Raw genomic sequence first — 17,500 nt, 5'->3', positions numbered from 1 at the left:
GACAGATAAAACATAAACAAACACCTAAAAATACACAAAAAGCAGATTGATAAAAATTGAAAACAGGCAAACGAGTCTAATCACCCCCATGACACCTCCCTCCTTTGTAAGACAAGCAGTTTGGTGTTGTAATTACAGTGATTAGACTCGTTTTGCCTGTTTTCATTTTTTATCAATCTGCTTTTTGTGTATTTTTAGGTGTTTGTTTATGTTTTATCTGTCATTTGGACCAGGTCTAGCTCGGAAAAAAGGGATCTATGATCTCAAATGACTACCTGGTAAAAGGTATACCAATTGTCATGCAAGAATGCAACTCTAATGTGCTACACACAACTAAAACAGACATAATATTTGCAAACACTATAGTTCTAAACAGTGTATTACAAAATCTTTTTGTATCTACTATAGACAGTTTGTATTTATATCTTTGTTATATGAAAAACATGGATGCATCAGATTTAACAGAAACTAGTTTCCATCTGTACACAGAGAACATGATATCACATAATCCTAGTGAATTCTGAATTTTTTGTTTATTGGTTGAATGTCAATTATAAACATCTAAAACTATGAAACTGACCGATACAGTTAAAATAGACGTTTACACAATGATAAGGTAAAAACAAAGTGTTTCAATACAGATGTATTTTAGAAGTTTAGTAAGATCAAACCCCAAAGGTATTTTCTTGAACCTGTTCTAAGGTATATTATACAACTAGCACATTTCTGAATTACTTTGCAGAACAGTGTCTAGTTAAAATAGTTTTTTAGCCACACTAAATAATAAGAAAGCCCCCTGAGTACTATTTTATGCTCTCAATATTTCGATATGCATTACAAACTACAGTTACACACGATAGGAGATATTCAAACAGCTCAAAGATGATAATTCTAAGGCAAATACATTTTAACTCACTCACCATAGTTGAGTTAGTGTGTAGTATGGCTAACATGTATGAAAGTAACATAAAGCCGTTATTAGAGTTGTTGATACAATACTTCACATGCAGGACAGCATACCAATAAAATATTTATTAATTTGCAGAAAAAAAGCTAAATGCAGAGTATTACCGGCGGAGGTTGTTTGATCCTTGTCCCGATGATTGAAGGAAATTCACTTTAAGAACCATTTAGCATGAAACATCTTAAAACAAAGATGTATTTTTATTCATTATAACCACGAAAATAATACAATGTTAGGTTTTACCGTGATTATCTTGGTCACAGATCGTGATTATCATTCACATTCAATTATCCAAATATACAGGATGTGTCAGATGTGTGTGCGAAAGTTCCCAGCACTATGCAGGGTTTTACATAGGCTACTAACAAAAACAATTCATATTGTTTCAGTGATGGCCTGGTTGATAGGTCTATTGTTGACTTGTCTTATTTCTACATGAAAGTTATGCATCGTTCACACAATAAAGATGCTGTTTGTGAAAAAATTATGTATAATATCTGGACTGATTCACAGTGCCCTAGGTAGCGATACACTATACCCTGTTACAGGGGGTATAGTGGATCGGTTATATTTTGTATGAAACACCTTAAAACAATGAGGCATTTCATTTATAATATCAAAACATGGAACTCTTTTGTAGAATGATGTAAAAAGAGTTCTACTAATATATTTCACTTAAAAAACGTGTACAGAAAGATAAATATCCGACCCCGGAGCCCCGTCTGAGTGTAAACAGGTTTTGTACAGTATACCACATGAAATCCCATATGGTCTAGCGGTAAGGATTCCCTGGTTTCAACAGGGAGGTGCGGGTTCGACTCCTGCTATGGGAATTACACCTTTTCTATACATAACAAATGTGATGGTATGTTTTATTGTAACTGTTTGACTGTTTGGTTGTTTTAGTGCAACACTGTTATCAACGACATCTAAGAAGGGAGATCCCCTTGAAAGGGTCTGAGGTGCATTTTCGTCCTATTGATAGGTTTTTACGTACCTTTGCAGGGATATGTATGACTGTGTTGCATTAATTTATAAAAAATGTGTTGGACTTTATGGTATTTATGGCTTATTCATTATTTATTGTGATACTTCTTCTTGAATTGTTTAAAGAAGATGTGTTTGACCCAAGGGGACATTAATGTATGTATTGTAGGACCTTACAAATAAATATGATTTGATCAACGTCCTAACAAATGGTAAAATGTTTTCATGCATTACATTTACATTTAACTGACATTTTTTAACCAAAAAGAGACTCAGAAAAGGGGGCGGGACTTAGGGTCATAAAATTGATCAAACTTTCCATATATGGTTTGACAGAAGTAGGATCCCTATAATAGGGATCCTACTTCTGTCAGACCATATATGGAAAGTTTGATTGATTGTAGCCACGCCCCCTTTTGAGATGATTTATGACCCTACGTCCCGCCCCCTTTTCTGATTGGTTGAGATGTTCAAGGAGGCGGGACTTCCGGTTTCGGAGGGGAGGGACATCCGGTTCAGGAAGGGGAGGAGTTATAGGGGGATGGACATCCGGTTTCAATTTTTCAAAATAAACGTTTTTTTTTTCAGACTGTAAATAAAAGTTTCAGAATAAAGTTTCAGAATAAATGTATGTGGACATAAATAAACATTTCAAATGTGTGTGTGTGTGTGTGTGTGTGTAGGGGAATTAAGAAAAATACAATGTGTGTGTGTGTAGGGGAATATTTTTTAAGAAAAATACAATGTGTCTATAAGTGGAGAATGGTTTCATGGAGAATCCCCCATGAACGAGTTTGAATGTACCCCAAAATGCCACAACAACAGCTCTTTCTCGTACGCAAACTCCACATAAGTCTGCGAGCTGCCCTTTCTCAGAGCCCTGAACCGCTGCCTGTACGCCTCAGGCACCAGCTCATACGCCCTGAGAATCGCAGCTTTGACCGCCCCGTAGTCTTGGGTATTCGGGCACAGGGACGCATACACATGTTGGGCTTTTCCCGTAAGAGCACTCTGGAGCAGCAACGTCCAGTGTTCGGCCGGCCATCTCAGTGTCGTGGCCACAGTTTCAAACATGGAAAAATATTTATCCACATCTTTCTCCAGAAACTGCGGCACGAGACGGAGATATTTGGCCACATCGAACCTATCCTCAACGTGTGGGCGCACCTCTGCCCCAAGCCTCCTGAGTTCGAGCGTGCGCGCGTGAGTGCGCTCCGCCTCAGCTTGGTCACGGTCAACACGTTCCAACTCGCGCGCATGCACACGCGCCGCCTCCGCCTGCTTCAGCTGTTCAAACTTAAGCTCCAACTCCAACTTGCGCAGCCCCAGAGAGCCATCGGAGACTTGGTCTAACTCCTCCTCGGTATCGTCATGCACCACCTCTTGGGTGGTCAGAGCCTCTACCAATATCCCCTGCTGCTGTGCTTTCCTACCCGGGGCCAGCTTAACCCCATAATGGTCCGCTATTCCCGCCAGCTCATCCTTCGTGCACACGCCTAACAACCCCACTGTCGGCCTACGCACAAAGTCTGCCACTGTCACTGGCATTTCTGAACAGGGAAGAAACAGGGAAGGAGAAAACGAGAGATACCTACAACCACCATATATCAAAACAAACGAAAACAATCAACCCCTAAATAACCACAACAAACAAAAGAAAAACGGCTTCACCCTATACGTCTGTATAGTCCTGGTCCCTACCTACTTCGGCCACCGCTCCACTACCAACCCTGGTACTGTACGTACGAAATATAAGCAAGCGCTGGCATGACCGCCTAACGCCTCCACACCTAGAGGTATTCGTAAATCAACCACTGTCATGTGTCAAAAAAAAAACCAAACCCATCCCCAAACGTTCTCAACCCTCACTATAGTACCCCTATATAAGTAACCACTATACACACGCCGGCCTAGGAGGAGCCTGACAGGGTCCTTCTAATACCCCGACCGCATGTGGTGTGCCCCCAGGCGATGGAAGGTACCATATATAAAATGGTCCAACTGCCCTAGCTGGTTGAGAACGCTCCCTATTGGAGAAGTATTTGCCAAGGGGGTCTAAAACATGGGTCACACACACGACAATGCCAACCATACCTCACAGTGTGGATCAAGCCCAGCGGCCATCACCAAATGCTTGCTCCGAGTCGTTTGGCCGAGCCCCCATATTACGTAACCATTGACTACAGGAAGGCTCGTTAACTTGTCAATGTTACACAATAAAAAACAAACTCATCCATGCAGGCCACATGGGCATTTTAGGGTACATTCAAACCACTTATAGACACATTGTATTTTCTGAACACAAGTGTCTTTATCCAAGAAAACACACACACACATACACATTTGAAATGTTTATTTATGTCCACATAAATTTATTCTCTCTTATCCCTCAGAAAAAAAAGGAAGTCCGATAAAGTCATAAATATATAACCCCGCTTGACAGAAGCTGCATAGGGTTAGTGATTCGCTGATTTCTTTAGTTTCTCCCGCCATCTAAACTCGTAAATCAATACTCACCAGGGGGTCTGACAGAAGTTTCAGGCTGCCTGATTCGATGAGCTACGTCATTTCTCCCGCCTCCTTCTGTGACAGCGAAGGGGGCTGGCAGTTTCAGAAACAGCAAACTGAGAAACAGCGTGGGGTCCCCGTTTGACAGAGAGGCTGCAGTTTGACAGCCTTCAGAGGGGGAGATGCAGGCCACATGGGCATTTTCTGCTTAAACAAACTCATCCATGCAGGCCACATGGGCATTTTGGGGTACATTCAAACTCGTTCATGGGGGATTCTCCATGAAACCATTCTCCACTTATAGACACATTGTATTTTTCTTAAAAAATATTCCCCTACACACACACACATTGTATTTTTCTTAATTCCCCTACACACACACACACACATTTAAAATGTTTATTTATGTCCATATAAATTTATTCTGAAACTTTATTCTGAAACTTTTATTTACAATCTGACACAAAAAAAATACTTTTATTTTGAAAAAAAAAATTAAACCGGATGTCCATCCCCCTATAACTCCTCCCCTTCCTGAACCGGATGTCTCTCCCCTCCGAAACCGGAAGTCTCGCCTCCTTGAACCTCTCGACCAATCAGAAAAGGGGGCAGGACTTAGGGTCATAAATCATCTCAAAAGGGGGCGTGGCTACAATCAATCAAACTTTCCATATATGGTCTGACAGAAGTAGGATCCCTATTCTCTCTCTCTCGTGAGACAGCCGAGTTGTGTATTGGTGCGAGGGGCAGGATATTTGGGTAAACATGGTCGTCATGACTCTGTTTTTGGGTGTTTTCCCAGCTATCCTGGAGCGCGCGGCTAATGCTAATGCTACAATGCTGGGACGCCGTTCCTTTGTTCCCCCCGCCGTGGGCTGTCTCCACTCTTCCCTCCTCTTAACCGTTTCATTGCTGAAGGTCAATCGGTGTCTAATGTGGGGGGTTTTGCTGAGGCTTATTTACCCTTTATACGGGTGGATGGGTTGACAACAGGGCGCAAGGCAGGTGTGCCGTGGCTAGAGGGCCAGGTAGCATCGGTCCTTTGCCCTGGCATGGTTGAACGGTGTCCCACCCGGAAGCCGACGCCAGAGGGCGAGTCGGCCCGGCAGGTGGCTGTATGGGCTGAGGAAGTTTATACAGACGCAGGACGGAATTTAGCGGCGACCAGTGTCATTGCTCAGTTGACAGCTTTTCTGTCCACAATGGTGTCGGGTAGTGGGGCCTTAGGGCCAGCCGACGTCGAAAACATTGCACGTGTTTTTGAGGTTATACAGCTTTTAACCCAGTCTCAAGCTATAACCGCAGGGAGGACTAGGATGCTGTCAACGCTTGTTCACAGACATTTTTGGTTGGAACAGTCTCCCCTTGAGGAGGAGAGAAGGCTTCCCCTCCTCAGGTCTTTGGTCTCTCCGCAGGCGAGCAGGCGGTATTTGACCTAGGCCCCACACCGCCTCACACCGCGCAGCCAGAGGTGAGGGCGCGGCCTCGCCAGCGGCTGCGGCGAGGCCCCCGACCAGCCGCCATGTTTCCCCCGCCTAAGATACCCTGGGCACAAGGAAAACAGGTGATCACAAGGCCGACAGCCTTGGCGGCCGAGGGATCGGCTACATTAGATGAGCACGCCCTAGAAAACCGTCGCCGTCTAGCTGTGTCTAGCTCGCTCTCCGGTCACTCCCCCCCCCAACACCAGCGGGATACGGGCTTTGATTTGTCCCCGTTGGCTGCGGGCCGCATGCCTTCACCGAGGCGCAAACGGCCCCACGTTTCGCTTCTCATGGGGACAGGGGCTGACACCCAGTTGCTGGCTAGGCCTGGGTCTGCCTATGAGAATGCTGTGCTGTCAAGCGGCTCCCATGCCACACGTTCTGCGTCTGTGTTTGGTGAGTCTGGTGTTGTGTCTGTCAACAACGAAGGTTGTCAGCGGGGGAACTCGAGGCCCAGGGGGTCGCAGAGTGAGTTCCCCCAGCCCCGCCCTCGCCAGGCCGGGTATCACGTTAGTGCCTCCCACGGCCGGAAGACCGGCGGTGGTCAGTCAGGCATGCGTGATTTGGGTGGTAGTAATATCACTGCAGGGCTACGGTGTGTAGGAACCCACCCTATCGGGCAGTGTGGGGACCACACGCCTTGCATGTCCAGCTGCTGAACAGATCCTCAGCAGTCCATGCTGGGGAAATGTTCAGTGGGGGAGCTTATGTCACCCAGTGTGATGTCAGCTTCCCCCGTATCAAACCGGCCCTTTCTGTCGGGGTCCCCCCTTGGGTGCGATTGCCTCGTTGGTAGTGTCAGGGTGCGATATCCCGGCTCCGCGAGACGCCCTGCTCGCGCGGTTGGCGAGTCCAGGGTTGGCAACGCACAGCGGGTGGGACCGGGCCGCCTATCTACGGTTCCTGGCGGACCAGCGCCAAGTGGCGGCGGGTGCGCTTTGGGATTATCATCACATATGGCTACAACAGTGCCATATGTCGAGGTGGATGGAGAGAACGCTGAGGCGGGGGCTTGTGTTGCAGTTTGCACAACCCCACCCTCCGTTTTCAGGTTTGGTACAGACCCTATTGTCAGGGTCAGCAGCAGTGACAGCTCTGGCCGACGAGATCCAATCTCTGTTGGCGAAGCAAGCCATCGTCGTGGTCCCAAAGGAGGACGCGATGCGTGGCGTTTACTCCCGGTATTTTCTGGTGCCCAAGAAATCGGGAGGTGTCAGACCTATTCTGGATCTGTCTGCGTTCAATCGGCTGATTGTGGCGAGGCGGTTCAGGATGTTGACCGTCAAACACCTGATAAGCTCTGTCAGAGTGGGAGACTGGTTCACCTCCATAGACCTGAAGGATGCGTACTTTCACATCCCGATCTTCCCTCCTCACAGGAAATTCCTTCGCTTCCTTTTTCAGGGTGTATCGTACGAATACCAGAGGCTGCCGTTCGGCTATTCTCTGGCCCCCGCACATTCACCAAGTGCGTGGAGACCGCGCTGGAGCCTCTACGTCGTCAGGGGATACGAGTTATTTTCTATCTCAACAACATTCTGCGCTTCAGCCGGTCGGAGGAGGTCGCCAGGTCTCATACCAGGCTGGTGGTGGAATTCCTCACCAGTCTGGGTTTTGCTGTGAACTGGAAAAAGAGTACTCCTCTTCCCAGTCAACAGGTGGAGTACTTGGGCTTGGTTCTAAGCTCAAGGCCCATGAGGGCAACCCTCTCAGAGTGACGGCGAGAGGATATTCTCGGCGTGCTCAGGGGGTTCCGTCCTGGCAGGACGGTTACGGCGCTGTCCGTGATGCGCCTGCTCGGTATGATGGCATCTGCTCACTATGTGGTCCCTCTTGGCCTCCTATTTATGAAGAGGGTTCAGAGGTGGTTTTCCAGTATGAAAATAGACCTGGTGAGAGGCAAGTGGAAACGACTGAAGGTTCCTGTGTCAATACTGGGGGATCTCGACCACTGGGGGAGGACTGGTACCCTCACCAGCGGGATCTCCATGGGCTGCAGGCTATCACACGTCACGGTCTTCACCGACGCCTCCCTCACGGGATGGGGGGGGATGTGTCGGACCAACGCAGTAGGGGGCAGCTGGACGTACCATGCTGCCCGGTCTGCACTGCATATCAATGTGTTGGAATTGAAGGCGGTCCTTCTGGTCCTCAAGCAGTTCGGCCACCTAGTGGTGGGCGAGCACGTGTTGATCAGGACGGACAACACGACGACAGCGTCGCATATCAACAGACAGGGAGGAGTACGCTCCATCCGTCTGCACCGGGCGGCGGTTAAGCTCTGGCTATGGGCGTCTCTCAATCTGCGCAGCCTGAGGGCGCTCCACATCCCTGGCAAGGAGAATGTGGGCGCAGATGTTATGTCGCTGGGCGGTCCTCATCCCGACGAGTGGGGACTACGTCCAGACATAGTCAGACAGGTCTGGGACCGATTCGGGGAGGCCACGGTGGATCTGTTTGCAAGCAGACAATCTCACCAGTGCCCCTTATAGTTCTCGGTCAGTCGGGGGGACAATCCTCCCCTGGGGGTGGATGCCTTCTCGATGTATCCCATGGCTTCTGTACGCGTTCCCCCTCATACACCTGATAGCTCAGCTGTTGGAGCAGGTACGTCGGGAGCGCAGGACTTTGATCCTGATCGCGCCGGACCGGGGCATGGCTGTGTGGTTCCCGGTCCTGATCCAGCTCTTGGTAGCCCCGCCGTGGCCTGTTCCATGGTCGCCGCGGGCCCTCTCTCAGGCACACAGGTCTCTGTGTCTGTTCCCTGTTCTGGGGCAGCCACTGAAGGTTTGGCTGCTGAGACGGTGAGTCTGGAGGGGATGGGTCTTAGCCCTACTGTGGTCGACACCATCCTGAATGCGCGCTAGGGTTGTCACGATACCAACATTTTTGTTTCGATACTATACCAATATGAATTTCTATACTTTTCGATACTTTTCCTCAAAATCAGGGAAACACTCTCAGATGTCATTATTGTTCTTTATTTTAAAACACAACAATGAACAATGACAAGAATAAATAAATTAAATTCTAAATTCTAAATATTGGAACTTGGTCCATACAGATGAACTCTGCGACTGCCCTGTTGAGCCTTTTATCATCTTTGGACTAATTTGTGTACTTCATATGCTGCTAAAAAAAAAGCGGAGTTTAGGTTGCTTCTGAGTGGGGGGAGTCACTCTGTGAGCCAAATGCAGCAGACTTCTGTAGTTAAAAAAAATTCAAGGGGTAGAAAAAGTATGGTTGTATTCAGGGCCGCCTCAGGGGGTGTGCGAGCAGTGCGGTCGCACAGGGCCTCGCGGGAAGGGGGGCCTCGCAAAAAAAAAATAAAATAAAAATTATTTATTATTTTTTTTATTTTATTATTTTTTTTTGCGAGGCCCCCCTTCCCGCGAGGCCCTTTTTCATCACAGACCTAAAATCTAGTTTTGCTTATATGCTTATATATTTCACATTAGACACGTTTGTAGAATGTGTCTGACTTGTTCCTGGGTCTGCAGTGACATACTATTGGTTTCAACGAAGGGAGCTCTGGGGCTCTGCAGCAGACATACTATTGGTTTCAACGAAGGGAGCGGAGTGGTTACTTACATCATGTGTAGTACGCCGGCGTGAGTCAGCTGCGTTTGACTATTTCGCGCGTGCAGCTTTTGACTATTATGCTTAGTTATGCCAGCCAACTCAAAGAGGTCGGTCATTATCAGTCGGTCGGTCACCAAGGAACGTTGACGAAAGGCCTCTCGCTGGCGGGACAAATGGCCGGAGCCTTGTCATGATGCAGTCGGGATATAGCCATGATGATGTCGGCTAGTAGCTAGCTTAGCTAAAGGCTAACTAGCGTTAGCTAACCTAGAGACATGCAGCCAAGATGAAGAGGATGGTCGTTTGGCAGATGAACTTCGTCAACTCCACGCGGTTGTCTCCATCCTCTTGGACGTTTGGTGAGTTTTTAACCTATTCTATTAACTCTATTCTATTCCCGCCGTGGACATCGCTCTCTCTCTCTCTCTCTCTCTCTCTCTCTGGAGCTAAACTGGCCGACTAGCTGTTGTAGTACTACTAGTAGCTAACGGTGTGTGGCCTGGTGTCAGCACCTGTATGTAGCCGCATAGCTTGCTTCTGCGTTAGCTAATGGTTAGCGATAGCCTGGTTGAGCTAACTGTTAGCCAGTTAGCTGTTTAGCTTCGACGTTAGCTGCCGGCTGCGCTCGGCTGGGAACGTTCGTTTGATGCTATCAGTTAGCCTTGAGTTAGCTGTTAGCTTGTGCTACGACCATTGACATTAGCCGTGAGAATAGCAGGGGGTTCTGGCACTCTGACTACGACATCATCTTTGACAGAAGATGTAGTCGGGCCTGCACCATGACAAGGCTCTGGCCATAGCTTATTTTTGTCCCGACAGCGAGAGGCCTTTCGTCAACGTGGAGACCTGTGTTGCGGCCTTTCGCCCCCGGGTTCCTTGGTGCAGGTAAGATTAATGAAAATGTCATGACATTACCCCACTCTTCCTTCCTTCCCCTCCCGAATGTTTTGTTAATAACGATGTTTTTTTCCAGGCAAAACATATGTTACTTCACAACATTTGGAGATACGACATGTGCTGTGTGTGAATTCATTTGTTCGTTTGTGTAGCTTGGGTAGCGTTGGGCCGTTGGCCAAAGCTGTGTGTGGCCTGGTGTCAGTAGCCTACCTGGCTAGCCTTTAGCTGTCGGCCATTGGCTCCTTGCTGCTTTGTTTTCTCTGGTATAGACCCTCTTCTCTTTGGATTTAAGTGTTGATCTTTGTCCTTTTGGATCTATGTATATTCATGTTGCCTTTGTGAAGTTATCTTTTCCTTCTGTTTTGTTCTTTCATTAAAAGTTGAATATCCTTTAGGGGGTCATCTTTGCTTATCTCTCTCATACATGCTCTCTCTCTAACACACATGCTCTCTCTCTCTCTCTCTCTTTCTAACACACACAGTCTGCCTATGGCGGCCTTTCTCGATGGCTAGGCTGTGCTCGCTGAGTCTGTACCTAGTCAAGGATCTTCAGTCACAGTGCTCAGGTTGGGTATTCTGCCACTGTGTACTCTCTGTTTAGGGCCAAATAGCATTTCAATTTCTTTCCAATGTGTCTCTCTCTGTACACTGTATATTGACTGTAGAACGGGAGCTCTCTCTCGCTCTCTCTCTTGCTATATGTTGACTGTATCATGCCCAGCCTCGGGCAGCGCTATTATTTACGAATATGTTGACTGTATGGAAAAAAATAAATCTCGCACAGGGCCTCGCATTTCTCCCAGGCGGCCCTGGTTGTATTATTATACATTTGTCATAGCAGAGGGCCTAATTAGTTTGAGATACCATATAACCTAGAAAACATTTTGATGAGTGAGACTGATTATAGCCTATCATAATCTAGAACTAGGTTATGTCATATTGTAGGCTGTTTAACAAAAATAAAATAGATTTCCGTTGTCTTTATACAGTATGTATGAACCATTAAATGGGCAATTGTCAAATGTCTCTGTATGGGGCGGCTAGGTGGTGTAGTGGGCAAGGCGCTCGCCATCAACGCTGGAGACGCTGGGTTCTAATCCAGCTCTCTGCGTTGCTATCAGCTTGGCTGGTCGTTCATAGTTACTAACACAATTGGCAGTGTTAGGGGTGGGAAAGCTGATGGGTGGGTCCTGGGCGTTGTGGACAGCGACCCCTACAGAAAAGATAATAAAATAAATTAAATAAAAATCTCTGTATAAATCACGTTTGTGACTAAGCTATAGAGATGCAGTGTGCATCAATTAATTTCTGTTGTGGGTAGGCAACAGGGGAGGCTGTGTTTACTAGCTTTCAGCACGGCAGTTTAGGCTATGTATAGCTTATTATTAGGCTTTTCAATGTATTTTCTATTCTTGCGAATAGCATTGTGGACATTTGCTAATGCTCGTATAAGGAACTGTAGTCACGAGAGCTAGCATAGCTCATCCAACGAATGTTGGCATCAGTGGCATGACTACAGTACTGATAGGAGCTACTGTAGCACGTAACCATCGGCAATCGCAGTGAGGATCTTTATTGATTAACGTTAGCTAGCTAGCACATTTTGCATAGAATAAACTCGGCTAACGTTAGCTTATATAGCTAGCGAACTATAATTCTAGTTAAAGCTAGATAGCTAACGTTAATCAATAAAGATCCTCACTGCGATTGCCGATGGTTATGATAACTAACGTTACGTGCTACAGTAGCTCCTATCAGTACTGTAGTCATGCCATTGATGCCAACATTCGTTGGACGAGCTATGCTAGCTCTCGTGACTAGTTTGTTGTTCTTCATTCCAGAAGGTTGCTTCCGGTAAACTAGCGCAACGTCACCACTGACGGCAGCGCTGTGCTCCAATAGGAAGGCATTCGCATGCATAAATGAATATAATTCTTTATTTTTTTTAAATACAGTTTTTTCCCCAAACGCAGTATAGTATCATTTCGAACACTCTAGTACCGTGGTACTATACTAATACAGGTATACCGTGCAACCCTAGCGCGCGCTCCGTCCACTATCGCGGTTTACGCAGGTAAGTGGCGTGCTTTTCAAGAGTGGTGTACGGTTGGGGGCCTGGATCCGGTGTCCTGCTCCCTGGACGCTGTTCTTTCCTTCCTCCAGTCTATCCTGGATAGACTGTCAGCCTAGACGGTGAGGGTATACGCTGCAGCTATATCCTCTTGTCATGTGGGTTTTGGGGGCGTACAATGTTCAGCCACCCTCTTGTGAAACGTTTCCTGCTTGGCGCTCGGCGTCTCAAGCCTGTGGGACGTTCTCTGTCTCCGAGTTGGGACCTCCAACTGGTCCTGGGCCGGTTGTCGAAGGCCCTGTTTGAGCCACTTGAGCAAGCGCCATTGGAGCAGCTGTCTTTTAAGACGGCGTTCCTTCTGGCCATCACCTCCGCTAAGCGCGTGGGTGAGCTGTGTGCTCTCTCGGTGCGGCCTGAGTGCCTGTCTATTCGGGCCAATAGCGGTGCGACTCTGAGGCCTAATCCAGTCTTCGTGCCAAAGAATATCCGGAGCTCTTTTAGCTCCAGGGATATTGTGGTTCAGGCGTTTCATCCGCCTCCTCACGCTAGTGAGTTAGAGGCGAGCCTTCATCTCTCGTGTCCTGTCCGTGCAATGGGGGTTTACCTCAGTCGGACGCAGGATCTCAGGGCTTCCGATCAACTGTTTGTTTGTTACGGTGGCCCTCGCGCAGGTAAGGCACTGTCCAAGCAGCGCCTGTCACATTGGTTGTGCGAGGGCATTGCCCTTTGCTACACGTTGGCTGGACAAGTCCCCCCTGGGGGCGTCAGGGCGCACTCCACTCGTGGAGTGGCGGCCTCTGCCGCCCTGTTAGGGGGGGCCTCGGTGGAGGACATCTGTGCTGCGGCCTCCTGGTCCTCCCCGGGTCCCTTCGTTAAGTTTTACCTCGTGAACATGACTGGGGGTTCTGTCTCCCAGGCGGTTCTGAGGTCTGGGACCTCTCCTGCGTCCCACCATTTGGTGGGCTAGCAGGGGTGTGTGGGTGTGTGCCACGGGGTGCTGTGTCACACGTGGTCCCGCTTGTGCTGTGCGTTTTCAGGGGTGTCTGGTTCCCCCTTTTTCGCACTTTGGTGGAGTTGACTGCCTCACCCCCTTCGTTAGGACGGGCGGGTGGACGGGACTCCCCTCCTCTCTGGTTGGGGCTTACGGGCCCTCAGGGGGTACACTTGTCGGGCCACGCGTCTGCTCTGCCCCATATCTCATAATGGCGAAAAGCGAGACGTGATTGGCCAGTATGATAATATAACGAAAGGTTATCCTATAACCTAGTTATATGAATACTGGCTGAGCGTCTCGCTCTTAGCGCCCTGAGGTCCCTTGGATGGGTTTTCAGTGTTGGAAATCTTTCTGAGGAAGGTAGAGTGTGACCATGTCCGGCGTCATATAGTGGGACGCAGGGGCGTGGCCTGGTCACGTGCATGTGATTGCATTTGTTGTTTCGTGAGCACATTATGTGCTAGGAGATAAGAGATATCTCATAATGGCGAAGAGCTAGACGCTCAGCCAGTATTCATATAACTAGGTTATAGGATAACCTTTCGTTCTGTATTGTAATTGTGATCTATGGACGCAATCAGACCAAATGAAGTCAAATAAACAACTAATTGTCTGTTTTCGATATTTTATTGCCACTAGTTTGAAATAAGACAAGTTATTGTTAAGGAAGAAAAATATAACAACATCTCAATATCGTCGGAAAAAAAGCAAAAAGGCGATTTCGGGAGTACTGTCTTGTGATCCGTTATTCCCAAAAAAGTTCAACTTGTCTGAACTTTTAGTTTGACACGAATCTTTAGCCATGTCCAGCAAAAAGACACTCCTCAAATAGAAAAATTATTAAGAATAGATGTAGACTTGACACAATGGATCAGATTTTTTTTTTTGTGTTTTTTTTTTTTACTATTTCAGTCCAAATGAGAATTGTAATCCCACCCTGCAGGACCCAGGAACATTTAATTATATTACCAGCCCGGTCAATTCTTTATTCCTGCAATACAGAACATCCTGCATCATGTGTGACACCCTCAGAACCAGGTGCTGTCTGCTGGCATCACACACACACACACACACACACACACACACACACACACACACACACACACACACACACACACACACACACACACACCCTCACACACACACACACACACACACACAGTCACATGCATTCAAACAAACACAATCACACACTGAAAAACTAGGTCAAAGTCAAAGTCAACTTTATTGTAATTTTCCATAATGTGCAAGACATACAGAAACATTTAATTGCGTTCCCCCCTTCCACGGTGTATATAAAAATATCTAGTATAAACATAAAGTAACATATAGGACACTTTATACAACGGCATGCAAATTTCTCGATTCTGATTGGCTGAAACAGTCCATTTACACGTCTTTATTGGCAACAATCCACGGTCCTGGGCTCAAGACCCGCCCACAACCGAATCACATAATCACTCCGCCGGCTCACTCCGGGAGAATGTTGATAGCGCCAGAATGTTGATAGCGCCATAACGACTAAATATGAAGCGATTCTGTCAAGGGGAATGTGTTAGTCCTTTAAACAATGTTGGATGATGTAATTGATGGGTCTTGAGTCAATCTAGAACAAAAGAAAAATCGCGGATTGATTGATTGATTAATTGATTGATTTAAATTTCTACTTCCTTCCCACTGACTGCAGCGTTCACTCTCACACTGTCCGACGCTGGCGTACCCACAAACACACACACACACACACACACACACACACACACACACACACACACACACAGCACACGCACACGCACACGCACACACACACACACACTCCTGTCTGCAACAGCGGGGGAGTCAGACTGAGAGAGAAGCAGCGCTGTTTTAAGTGAGCATGGTCTATTGAATTGATTGATTGGTTGATTGCTAATTTTATTACTGTACCCCTGGTTTCCAACTGGTTAAGTTTAGGCTAAAAGAAATAAATAAAAAAATAGGGCAAAGAAAACTTTTTAATTTGTTTTACCTACTTTATATAGAAGCATCTAAGAATGAAGTTCTATGGAAAGTAGGTCTGCATTCCCTTAACAATTGTGTGTATTGAGCCGTACTGTATTGTACCCATTCTGCATCTGGTAATAAAATGTTCAATCAATCATTCCAATAATACACAGTTGGATGTGTTAGTTGGTTGGATGCACTTCAAGCTGCTTCCACATGAGGCAACTTCTCTCAATCATTCCAATAATACACAGTTGGATGTGTTAGTTTGGTTGGATGCACTTCAAGCTGCTTCCACATGGAGGCAACTTGTCTTTTTTGTAGTTGTGGGAACAACTTTTTCTGGCGGATGGTTTTTTCAATAAATCTTCGATTAATGTGTGTTTATTGTATAGAAATAAGGTTGGATGAATCTGGCAGTTGTATAAAAGCTTTACACCACTTGCAGTCGTGATTTGTGAACAATAAACCATGCCTAGGGGGGTCTAACGACCACCCCTAGGCATGGTTTATTGTTCACAAACCACTCCTGCGCGTGATGTAATGCTTAAATAGAGTAGACATAAAGTAACATAGGACACAATGTACACACACGATATACAGGACTATATACAATATAAACTGTAGCTAAAATGAAATGAAGGAGTGAATATAAATATAAAGGTAAAGAGAACTTAGTGCAAATCTTCTAGCAGCAGTGATACATCGTAAATATAAATAATGGCAGTAGGTGTATAAAGATTTAATAAAAAGGTAAATGAAAGAGAGATTGATATCATCTCTCTCTCCCTCTCTCCTTCTCAACTTTCTCTCTCTATCTCTCTCTCTCTTATCTCTCCCTCTCCCTCTCTCTGGTCTCTCTCTCTCCTCTCTCTTCTCTTCTCTCTCTGTCTCTGTCTCTCTCTCTCTCTGTCTCTCTCTGTCTCTGTCTCTCCCTCTCCCTCTCTCTGGTCTCTCTCTCCTCTCTCTTCTCTTCTCTCTGTCTCTCTCTCCCTCTCTCTCCTCTCTCTTCTCTTCTCTTCTCTCTCTGTCTCTCTCTCCTCTCTCTTCTCTTCTCTTCTCTCTCTGTCTCTCTCTGTCTCTCTCTCTCCCTCTCTCTCACCAGGTGGGCTTCATCGACTACATCGTGCACCCTCTGTGGGAGACGTGGGCCGACCTCGTCCACCCGGATGCCCAAGACATCCTGGACACTCTGGAGGACAACAGGGAGTGGTACCAGAGCATGATCCGCCACAGCCCCCACGCCTCCCACCCCAGAGGCCCGGACACGGTGGACCTCCCTGGGGGCGCCTCCGGCAGCAGCAGCAACACCACCTCCGGGGACAAGTTCAGTTTGAGTTGTTCTTGGAGGAGGAAGGGAGAGGGACTCGGACAGCAACCCGCAGGAGGAGGAAGGGTACGGCGGCGGCAGTGGGGGCGGCACGGGGACGGAGCTCTCCAGGACTGATTCCGAAGGCAGACTCCCAAAATGGCCACCGCTGCCCTTAGCACTGGCGGAGCAGGCTGTCTTTTTCCTAGAATGTGATAGCGGCGTGACGGAGGACAGGGGAGTGGAGCGGGAGGGGAGCGGGAGGGGTGCGCTCCACTTCAGGCTCGGCACATAACACCAGGTCGCTGGTTCTTTTTATTTTGGCCTTTTTTTGTTGTTTATCTTTCTTGATTTTGGTGCCTCACTTTTCTTCCTCTCCCTCTCGACCCGACAACAACAACGATGATGCCGCCACATCTGGCTTCCGTGGACTGAGTGACAAGAGATGGGGGGTGAGGAGAAGGAGAGGGGGGAGTGAGGAGAAGGAGAGGGGGGGGAGTGAGGAAGAGGAGAGGGGGGAGGAGGAGAAGGAGAGGGGGGAGTGAGGAGAAGGAGAGAGGGGGGGAGTGAGGAGAAGGAGAGGGGGGGAGTGAGGAGAAGGAGAGGGGGGGGAGTGAGGAGAAGGAGAGAGGGGGGAGTGAGGAGAAGGAGAGGGGGGAGTGGAGGAAGGAGAGAGGGGGGAGTGAGGAGAAGGAGAGGGGGGAGTGAGGAGAAGGAGAGGGGG

The 17,500-nt window shown here is 47.5% G+C and overlaps 1 protein-coding gene across 1 annotated transcript in view; it reads left to right on the top strand.

Moving 5' to 3' along the window:
- Positions 1 to 16,914, top strand: part of LOC311226729 (3',5'-cyclic-AMP phosphodiesterase 4D-like) — a gene marked incomplete at its 3' end in the record, with an annotated part of 83,561 nt that extends 66,647 nt beyond the window's left edge. Inside the window, 1 exon segment of the mRNA XM_084312139.1 lies at positions 16,573 to 16,914. Coding sequence (XP_084168265.1) covers positions 16,573 to 16,914 — 342 coding nt within the window.
- Positions 16,915 to 17,500: the final 586 nt, after the last annotated feature.

The sequence above is a fragment of the Notolepis coatsorum genome (genome assembly GCF_963971535.1).
Source record: "Notolepis coatsorum genome assembly, chromosome: 4".
Lineage (NCBI taxonomy): Eukaryota > Metazoa > Chordata > Actinopteri > Aulopiformes > Paralepididae > Notolepis > Notolepis coatsorum.
The sequence above is the reverse complement of the archived record's forward strand: the minus strand, read 5'-3'. Positions and strand labels throughout refer to the sequence as shown.